The 11,402-nt window shown below is 38.2% G+C and overlaps 1 protein-coding gene across 9 annotated transcripts in view; it reads left to right on the forward strand.

Moving 5' to 3' along the window:
• Positions 1 to 11,402, forward strand: part of LOC139121017 (3-hydroxy-3-methylglutaryl-coenzyme A reductase-like) — a 99,364-nt gene that overhangs the window by 35,105 nt on the left and 52,857 nt on the right. For 3 of the 9 annotated variants that reach the window (XM_070685591.1, XM_070685594.1, XM_070685593.1), the window contains exon 19: positions 617 to 3,036. The exons of the other annotated variants lie outside the window; for them this stretch is intronic. In XM_070685591.1, coding sequence (XP_070541692.1) covers positions 617 to 743 — 127 coding nt within the window. In that variant the 3' untranslated portion in view covers positions 744 to 3,036. Of the gene's footprint in view, positions 1 to 616; positions 3,037 to 11,402 lie in introns of those variants that run through there. 9 annotated transcript variants of the gene reach the window in all.

Below are 11,402 nucleotides of genomic sequence, written 5' to 3' on the forward strand. Positions count from 1 at the left end.
CTGTTCTGTGGTAATATTGACTGTTCTGTGGTAATATTGACTGTTCTGTGGTAATATTGACTGTTCTGTGGTAATATTGACTGTTCTGTGGTAATATTGGCTGTTCTGTGGTAATATTGACTGTTCTGTGGTAATATTGGTAATATTGACTTTTCTATGGTAATATTGACTGTTCTGTGGTAATATTGACTGTTCTGTGGTAATATTGACTGTTCTGTGGTAATATTGATTGTTCTGTGGTAATATTGGCTGTTCTGTGGTAATATTGGCTGTTCTGTGGTAATATTGACTGTTCTGTGGTATTCTGTGGTAATATTGACTGTTCTGTGGTAATATTGATTGTTCTGTGGTAATATTGACTGTTCTGTGGTAATATTGGCTGTTCTGTGGTAATATTGACTGTTCTGTGGTAATATTGACTGTTCTGTGGTAATATTCTGTGGTAATATTGACTGTTCTGTGGTAATATTGACTGTTCTGTGGTAATATTGATTGTTCTGTGGTAATATTGACTGTTCTGTGGTAATATTGGCTGTTCTGTGGTAATATTGACTGTTCTGTGGTAATGTTGACTGTTCTGTGGTAATATTGACTCTTTTTACACTGTCCTTCTCAGGTCAAGTGTCAATATGGCTCCAAGTTTACCAGTCATCAAGGAGCATGACAGTGGGTTCCATCGACGATCTAAATCTTTGGATGCCAGCAGTACTACACCAGGAACATGTGTCATGAATGCATCATAATCGTCCGTTGATCAAGTCGGCAACTAAATGGAGAAACTCCTAAAGCACAGCCTTTCAGACTTGCTAGCACAAGTTGGACCATCCTACCCCCACACAAAGAACATTATGAGCTGTTAATATGTGGCTTTTGTAACTTTATAGCAATGAACTTGGTCAGTTGTGCCACGTTCCTGAGACTATACTGCTCTAGTTTCTGCCACATTGTTTAGTTTTGAAGTACATTAAAGAAAGCTATTATAGTCTTGGTAGATTGCAGGCAGCATTTCAAACTCAACCACTGTCAAAGTCTACAATAAATAGAGATATTGACATTTTTCATGTCCATGTTAAAATGGAATGTTCAATGTGTCGAAAATCAAAACTAACAGATTATATTGTGGGGTCCATTGTATTTTATTTTATTTAATGTCAGTGTATGTTTAAATGGGCTGTACCATGATGATAGAGAGGGGTGATAGGGTGTTGCCAGAGGGACACACTAATGTAAACCCTGTGATCCTCTTTGTTATCCTGTGGGAGTTTTTGCATGCATTAGTGATGTTGCCTGATGGTTCTTTCAGCATTTACAAGAAAGACTATTTTGAACTTATAATATGACACCAAAGTGGCATTGTTATGTTTTTGAACTTGCTGCGACTCTTTGCACTGAATAGGGATAGAAATAATTTTGGCTTTGATATAACTGTATATAAATTATGCGGAGAAAAGGGCTTTGAACTGTTGCATGGTTTATTTGTTCATAGTGTTTAATGTGCAATAGATCTTGTACAAATGTGGCAGCATGGACCAGTGTAGAGGACATAGTCACTGATTTCTTGTCCTGTGCTGTTTTGTTACAAATCATACAAATTAGAACACTTGAATGTATTTGTAGAGCGGATGACAAGAAGTATTCTCAACTCCACTTGACACAGAACTGAAATGTGTTCATACAGTGGATGACAAGACAAAATCTGAACTCCTCCTGACACAAAATTGAAACGATAATAATTATATAATGTCTGGAGTCTTCCAGAAATATTCGTCATGATCTAATGATAATTCTCAGATACTGCAAATGTGAGTTAATTGATAATTCTTCATGAGATGGTGTTCACAGTCTGTTTAGTTCTGGCTTGGTATTTGTATCATCCAGGTCAACAATATTTTAATGTTGATTTTTCTTGATGAAAGGAAAACCTAGAAGCAGTGATTTCTGTATGTCTCTCAAAATCACAAAAAGCTGCATATTTGTGGACAAGGCCTTGTTTATGTTACTTCTGTGTGTGATGTTTTCGTTTCTGGTAAGGCAATTTGCTACAAAGTTTTGTACATATTTAAAGTTTTTGCAATTTTCCAACAGTTCTGCCCGTGTGAATACAAATGAATCATTATTATTATTCATAGCAAGAAAAATGAGGTTTTGTTGATAGTATGAAAGAAGAGTCTTTTTCAGTAGATCCAAATAATTGAAAGTTACTAGTGAAACACAAAGTAAATAAAGCAAAAATGATTTTATGTTTAATTCTCTCATTTTGAATTGTGAAGTTCAACAGCAATAGCAAATCTGCTTGAGTAAATGTCTAAGACATCTGAAATATTGCTATTATTAAAATTTCATCATACATAAAAATGGAAAGCCATGTGACAATTTGTCAATTATGTTTATCATAGATAGGTTTGTTGCTAACAGGACAGACTAGACTCTGAGTTTTTTACCATTTCAAATTTGATTGAATACATCATGTATTTTCACTGAGTAATGCCACAATGTAAATTTACATCTTTGTATTTAAAATGGTGTCAATGACAATTATTTAAACTGTGGTCTTTCTCAAGAGTTGCTTTTCAGTGTTTTTATTTTCAAAACATACTTTGTATTGTTTTCGTTTATGTAAATGTGCTTCACCAAAGTGTGCTTGTCCAATAATTAGTCTGGAGGTTGGCAAATATTAGAAGACAGGGCAGGTCTCCAGTGATGATGATAAACACACTGGATTTTTTATGGAAGGAAACCCACAGTCCCAGCATCTCCAGAGACTGTGTTATAAATTATAACACAATACACTACCTATCTCAGTGAGGATGTAATAGTTCACTATTATACCATCCCTCTGCTGTCTAGATTAGCGATGGTTACTATTACAGTGGTTAGAGAATTCTTTGGTTGAAAGAATGGGTTTACATGTAAAAATATTATACCTCTAGTGTCTGTTTAGCTCAGAACACACACATGTACATTCATTTCTAAAATAAATGTGTTCTGTATAAGACATTTGTTTTGGGAAAATTACAATTTTCACAGAAAAGTGCATTATAAGGTCCCTGTCTCTGTTTTTTTCATGGTAATATATCGGCGACATTGCCACTTCATTTACAAACCATAGACACATTAATTAGAGCTTGTATGAGTTGAAAGTGAATCTGCAGTGAAAATGAAAGAATAACCCTAGCATGTACATGTATTGCCTGAAAGATGGTTGTGAAGCAAATCTAACAAAGTCTGTAATGTCTTCACAATTGTATGTGTGCTGTACAGTACAATTTGTGACTTCAGATGCAGCAGCCACAGTGCAAGTTTATGCCTCTTGTCCAAAACAAATCTGACAAAGAAACTACGATTCAAACTTTCACCGAACATGATGAATTACTGAAATTCAAACTACTTAACAGTTTTTGAATAGCAACCATTTCAAAAGCAAATGTGACGGTGATTCTGGGTATCATTGGTAAGGCCAAAGTAATTAAATTCTTTGTTTTGCGTCCCCACCCGCGTAGGTTTTTAAGGTTTTCATGAAAAACACACACAATGTATTTGAATAGGAAATTTTAGGACATGACCGCTTAGCTTTTCTGAACTAAAATTTTGTTACAATTTTTTATTTGCTGCAATCAAATTACATTGTGTTAATTTTCTTGTGTGTGTTTTTCAGCCGCTTAGACGCGTACAATTTCCCATTTAGAGTGGACGCAAAACAAAGAGTTTAATTACTTTGGCCTTATCCATGATTACACAGAATCATGGTTTCAATTGTAACATTTGCCCCACATTGGTGTGAATTTGGACTCTAATCAATGTTATTCCCTTACATACTGAGTTTCTTTTGTCATGCGCGTATCCACAATCCATACAAGGTATACCGTCCTTTTTGCTACAATTCATGAAAAACAAAAGCCACAAATTTGCGTTTTCTGGTCGTATAGAGTTTTTTTTCCAGGAGTAATGTTCCTCCACCACAGGACTCTTCTTGTGGGCTTCATTTTCTACGGTACACACCGCCATGGCCGTTATCGAAGCCTTTTCATCAGTGACAAAAATGGAAAACAAATAGTCCAATGTTTTGTACGTTGAGGGCGCCCACCCAGCTGGTTTAATTTGGACATATTGATTTACTGCTTCTAATATAAGCAATCTGACATAACTGTATTATAAAGAAGGTTCATAGGGACTATATATATTTCATGGCGGCCCGGTGAAATATATAAATATATATATATATATATATATATATATATATATATATATATATATATATATATATATATATATATATATATCGACATTAAAGGAATGGGTTCGCGACGTTTCGAGTACTGTTTACATGCAGGTGCTCTTGAAATTCTGACATAACTTTCGTATGATTTTGACTCTGCATTTTTCAAGGATTTCTATACAGTTTCACGATCTAAAAAAGATTCGAAAATAAAGCAGGCGAGCGGCGAATTTTACCCGAATGCCATACAAGGGTTTATGTGACTTTTCCCGAAAACCTGTTTGTTTCACGCCATAAAATGGTATGATATGAAAGTCCGGTATAGATGAACCCGTGACAAATTACGTCCACCCCTTCTGATGTCGTGATTCTTGATATATCATATTCTAAAACACTTGTTTTGACATTTTCGATTTGAAATTTCGATAATCTAAGTCGTGACAATGCACCAGTCCTCAAACGTTCACAGTGAATAAAACAGAAGGCAGATGCACGACATCCTTCTTTTTATACGGTATATATCAATACAACGGCACCAGTCTTTAAATCAAATAAGTCAAAACGTCTTTTTAGCGTGACCAATCACGTCCAGGTGATGTATCATCTTTCAGCTGTTCTGGGCTATCATCGTGCCAACTATATCATTGGGCACATTGCTTTTATTCCTTCTGGCCTATACAAATTTAATATTCGATAAGGTATGTGAGTTTGACCCCAGGTTTGACCCAGAGTTTGACCTACAGCGCCCTCTATCGTTAGTTTGATGGAAACGGGGCAGAATATACAGGGCAATCATTATTGCTAAAAAGGTGTTGCTAGAGAGTGAGATTGTTAATGTTTCTTGTACCGTGGACGAAAACGACAATTCTCCGCGCTGTGTCAATGTGTTTGCACTGTGTAAAATCTGCGCGCTGTGGGAAATTTATCTCCGTGCTGTGTAATCTCCCCGATGTCGGAAATTCTCCGCGCTGTAGAAGGAAACCTAAGTCACCATTTATCCCTTGTAAAATCCACCTTGAATAAAATGCAGCTCAAATTTGCCATATCTTTGCACCCGCCAGCAACTGCGGCGCGACGAAGGAGACTTTGAAGTAGACGACATTTACGAAAATAAACTCGAAATCCCATGGCGCGAAAGGGCTCATGGGAGGAGCGTGCGTGACGTCATCGGCGATACATGAGCGTGTGTGACAGTAAATAAACAGAGGATAAAAACTGCAACAAGTTAAAACAAATGCAGTAAAATACTGACCGACCAGCGGAAAATAAAACACTTGCAAAGCACAGAGAATAAAAACGCAGACGTTTCGAGTGCAACACTGACGAAGGGTCGCACCCGAAACGTCTGCGTTTTTATTCTCTGTGCTTTGCAAGTGTTTTACTTCCCGCTGGTCGGTCAGTATTTTGCTGCATTTGTTTTAACTTGTTGCAGTTTTTATCCTCTGCGTTTTAGCAAGTATTATCTCTCGCTGGTCGACCTAATTTTTTACTGTATTATTTTTCACTTGCTGCAGTTTTAGCCCTCTTTTGAGGTCGTTTGTAATTTTTATCGGCTATTGACAAAGGTTGAGACGACCCAAACTAGCCAAAATTAGCGAAACCACCATAAACCACCATAAAACGACCCATATCATCAAGTAAACGACCTAAAATAAGCACAGGGATGAAATATGTCTCAGATTTCTGGAGAAACCGCCCCAAAAACGGCGAAAACCAGCCGGCATTTTCGATCATTGCAAATTCCTATACATGCCATCAACGAGTTAAGGGGTTCGGTTTGTTTCTTCAATAGAGGGCGCTGTGCAAGATTGTTACTGCTTTTACAACGTAAAGTGTAGCACAGGGAATTTCCCCGTTGTCGTGTTTAGTGGCTTACCAAGGAATGAGATCAAAGTTTTTAGTTTATTACATTTTTACAGCTCATTCACATTTTTTTTGATACCAACATTAATTTATTTGAATAAATTCTACAAACCAAATATTAAGATAACATGTGCCGTGGCCCTGGTTCCATACATGTACATACACATACCTGCATATATGTGCATGCATGCATGCATGCACACAAACATATATATGCGTGCATGCAGGTTACCATGGAAAGTTGAAGATCTAGCAAATAACAGATTAAGTGGGTGGTCGCTTTAAAAAACAGCGCCCTCACATGGCCATATTGATACAAGGGCATATTACAGGAAACATGCATGTCTACATTTATATGTGGAGACACACACACATACATACATACATACATACATACATACATACATACATACATACATACACATATACATGCATGCATGCATATACACACACATACATACATACATACATACATACATACATACATACATACATACATACATACATACATACATACATACATACATACATACATACATACATACATACATACATACATACATACATACATACATACATACATACACATACATACATACATACATACATACATACATACATACATACATACATACATACATACATAGGCAGGCTGACAGATAATGAATGTAGACTCGGACTCTAAGCACGTGGCATTATCAACATCACGCAGGACTTTCAACTGCATAAAGTTTTAATTTCAAAGTTTGAAGCTTTAATTTTTGAGACCACATGTTTTCGAAAATTCGTCATTATGCCCCACTAGCACTGCACTGCACAAAGTTTGAAAAAGCGCCCTCCTTCGGTGAGCCCAGTTACGATGCTGAAGTTATTTTCGTTTTCAGTTGTGTCATCGAAATGAGCCCCACAACTTGGTAATTGATAGTACCAACAACATGGCTGCCCGCAATTCTGTCGACGGTTTCTCCAGAAGGTGGAGTTTTATTGTATCCCTGAATACCTAGAATGTTTGTTTTAGGTCGTTTACTTGATGATATGGGTCGTTTTTGGTGGTTTATGCTGGTTTGGCTAATTTTGGCTAGTTTGGGTCGTCTCAACCTTTGTCAATAGCCATTTTATTGTGTGACAGCTTACCGTAGCATTGGACTCGGAGTCTATGACTGTCTAGTGCAGTTTTGCATGTTACAACTTTTTAATGCTCAGTAGAATGAAAAATGAATAAAGTGCAGTTGGGTGCAAAAACGACTAAAGACAGAACAAAAACGATGTTAGTTTTTACCGTTTTCCCACAGAGCAGCTCCTTCGAAGACAGTGGCTAAAGAAAGTCCGGCGAGTCGGAGGTAGGCCTAATTGGGCCTAAAATGTTAAAAACTGTCAAGATACTAAGTTATGTTCTGTACCTTTCAAAGGTCTGCAAAATCGCCGATATAAACCGATAAATATGGGCAATTTCGGGACTACACCTCAGCCTAGAACGACTTCTTGCCTATCGTTTCTTGGCACGCTGAGAAATATCGGCAATTCCGAGACTCTAATATCGATACCAGACGATCATACTAGATTTCCTTGCACTGTGTCTCGGCACGCCGAGTCTTCAAAATCACCAATATTAACCCGATAAATATAGGCGATTTCGGACTTTAACTCTGATACTAGACGATACTTTGTCAAATCGTGGGTAAATATCCAATGTATATCGGAGATTTAACCACCTAAGGGAGCATTCGTTTTTACGGGGAGGGGGTCGGTGGAATTTGAGGGACAAATGAAAATGTAAGCTACCCCCTCCAAATCAAATTTCTAAAATTTAACCCCCCCTCAATTCATCAATTGTAAAATGTGACCCCTCAAAAAATCATCAGATTTGATTCATTAAACCTTCGCACCCTATGGCCCTGGCCAGGCTCTTCAAAAGTGTTTGCAAGAAAAAGAGCTACCCACCCCTTGAATTTTCATGCACAAAAAACAGCGACCATCCCCCAGATGTCACAGTCCGTATCAATAATATCTTAATTGAATTATAATTTCCCATTTGACCTTTGACCTTTCAAAGAATCCTTTTTGAACTTTACAAATAATCACTTGGTTAAATTGTCATATTGGTTTTTCAGATCTGCTCCTTTAAATATAATATTCTCGTCACGTACATTTATATCAATTGTCAAACTTTTTTAAAACACTGATTTTAATAGCTAGTTTTGTAAAATTGTAAAAAATATATTCAAAGTTTCCTCACATACCACAATTTAAAGAGAATCAACCTTTTTCGTGACGTTCCAAAATCAAATTTCTTCCATACACATGAACTTGTAATCGCCCTAGTCTAATCAAGAACGTTAATGTCAATAATCAAGAGTCTGTGAAAAGTCAGATTTAGCTAGTTTTGTATTTAAAGGAAATTATTCATAGCTTCTCATAGACTACTCATAGATTTTGTATGAAGGACCAAGTAACATTTCTGTGAAATTCAAAAGTCAAATTTTTTCCATAACCATGCCAGGAAATGCCAAGACGATTTGACCGGTTGACCTCGCTGTTAATTTTATGCAGGAAATTACAATAACGATGCTTGGTCGAATGACGTAGTGCCTTGAGGGCCGGATCGCCAGTGGTATAGGGGGAGGAGTACCTTCCCGATGGTGATAAGTGGTGCGGATTACCGTCGCCTAGGTGACTGGCGTATACGCGTGCCAAAAGACACCGTCCCCGTCTCGGGGCTGTTCTCGGAGCGGGACCGTTTTCTCTGGTTTCCGTCAATGTTTTCCACCATGGACAAATGGTAACAACACTGAACAAAAACCTAAATTATCTGCTTGTCAACCCAGTTTGTGTCAGTGCCGCCGCACGGGTCACGCGCACCACCCAAAAGTTTGACCGTCACTTAATATCGAACAGTATTCAAAGAAACGGTCCTACTAATTACTGCCGTCCCTGCCCGTCATCATCTTCTAGCACTGCCCGTCACGAAATTGGCCTTTTCAATACAGTAATAGGTCGATATCTTAATATTCCACAACATTTACTTGTGATATAAACTTATAAATCATAGTCCAGGGCCCCCCAAACCGCCGATCGATTTACGACCCGATAGTTATGCCGCTGACGCTGATATTCACCGGTGGTTGCCTGTGTGTGCGTACATGGACAGTCTGCATAGCCCTTGAATGTGGTCTCGGTTTTGATCAAACTTACAATTGAGGAGTATATATCAAAACAGATAAATGATTTATGTTTTCAAATGGATTCGCAAAAAGTTTCGCCCTGTGTTCATTTTTGGCCCTGGAATTCCATCTACCCACCCTTTGCAGAGTAGTAAGCTTATGGGGCAAGTAAACATGGATGCGCCGGTGCGATTCAACGATCATCCTGTACATCGGATCGAAAGTCAACAATTTTACGGCTCGGACTATGATTTACAAGTTTATATGAAAAGTATAAGGCGCAGGGTATTATATATTGACTGATTACTGTAGCTATGATGGGCTACATTCAGGACGGGCAGCTACGGGCAGTAATTAGTAGGCAAAACAGGTGGTTTTCACCGTGGACAGAACTCGGTGCAATGATACTGAAGATTAATAGTAAGCCTGTCACCTTGAAGGTAATGCTGTAGGTGAAACAAGGACTTCAAACGCACGATGGTACAAACAACACCACAAGTGAAACGTACACATAGAAATACACGCGTTCCTACGTTGTGCCCACCCGGGCCACGCGATTAAAATATGACTGATACTGCTGGATAGTGTTAATTGGGTCGGTAAACAGTCAATTAATAGTTTAATTGACTACCTGGGTGATTGGCAGGTCGTGTCCAACGACGCATATGCAAAGCAAGCCAAAAGACAAAAGACCCAAAGATATTGACAGCTGGCCAGGGGTCACCATGAATACGTAATGACGCTTCACTACGCAGAAACTGCGTAGTCAAGCCCTTCTTAACCGGTCAAATCCTCTTGGCATTTTCCCTCATGCTCCATACAAACCTTTGTAAAATTTGACCCCCTTCCAATCATTGATTGCAAAATTTGACCCCCCTTAAAAACGGTTTCGTAAAAGTCAACCCCCCCCGATTTCCACCGACCCCCTCCCTGTAAAAAACGAATGCTCCCTAACAGATCTGACCACCCGACTACCTCTGTCAGACTATTAGTTCAAAAATAGCATCCATGGCCGGTAGTTAAGAATCCTGCATGTTTTACATTATTAAATTTATTCAAGCAAGAAATACATTTTTACATTTAAAGCAATTTTTCATTAAATGTCCACACGAAACTTCATACACATAATTACTAGCGGGACTTCGTTGAAAGGATCGATCGGATATCATCGGGAGTTTCCAGGAGGGCCTTGCACGAAATACATTCTTTACATGTAGGCTAAAAAAAAATTACTTGACGATCGGGACTTGGACAGAGAACCGATCGGACATCATCGGGAGTTTTGGCTGGTCTTCCACGAAGTACATTATTTACAGCGATAGACGATACTCATAACTGGATTGTCCATATCGCGGGTAAATATCCAATATAAGCTTATATCGAAGATTTCATCACTTTACAGATCCGAGCAAGCACGACTTCCTCAGTTCGACCCCAACTTCGAAAAACGGACGATACTACAGATTTTTCAAATCGCGGTAAATACTTTCCGATATATATCGAGGATTTCGCAACCTTAAAGGGGAAGTTCACCAAGGATGATTTTTACATATGTGCTAGCTTTGTGGTCACTTACCCCGGAAAAGCTATTTTCACCATTTATAACTTGCAAGATTTTTTACAAAAAACGATAGAAATAGTAAAGGAAGTTGCCCATGTAATTTAAATCAAGGGAAAAAGCGCCAAGCTTAGAGCTTGCATAATGTGATATGGAAGGGACCATTTTCACATGGGTAAAGCATTGTCCACTCACCCATGCTTAAACCAGGATGTGCGTATTTACATAATTTTTGTTTATACTGAGCATCCTTGCATAAACAATGAATCACTTATAATAAAATTTCCACTGTCAGATTTTGTGTTACTCTTTACTACTGTGTTACTGTGAGTGGACAATGTGGGGGCCATACCCGTCCGAAGATGGTCCCTTCCATATCACATTGCGCAAGCTACAAGTTTGGAGCTTTTTTCCCCATGATTCAAATTACATGGGCAACCTTCTGTACTATTTTATCGTTTTTTGTAAAAATCCTGCGAGTTATAAATTGTGAAAATAGTTTTTCCTGGTAAATGACCACAGAGCTACCACATATGTAAAAATCATCCTAGGTGAACTTCCCCTTTAAAGATCTGGCCAAGCTCGCACAAAAACTAGCCTTGCA

This window comes from Ptychodera flava, chromosome 21 (assembly GCF_041260155.1).
Source record: "Ptychodera flava strain L36383 chromosome 21, AS_Pfla_20210202, whole genome shotgun sequence".
NCBI classification, from domain to species: Eukaryota; Metazoa; Hemichordata; class Enteropneusta; family Ptychoderidae; genus Ptychodera; species Ptychodera flava.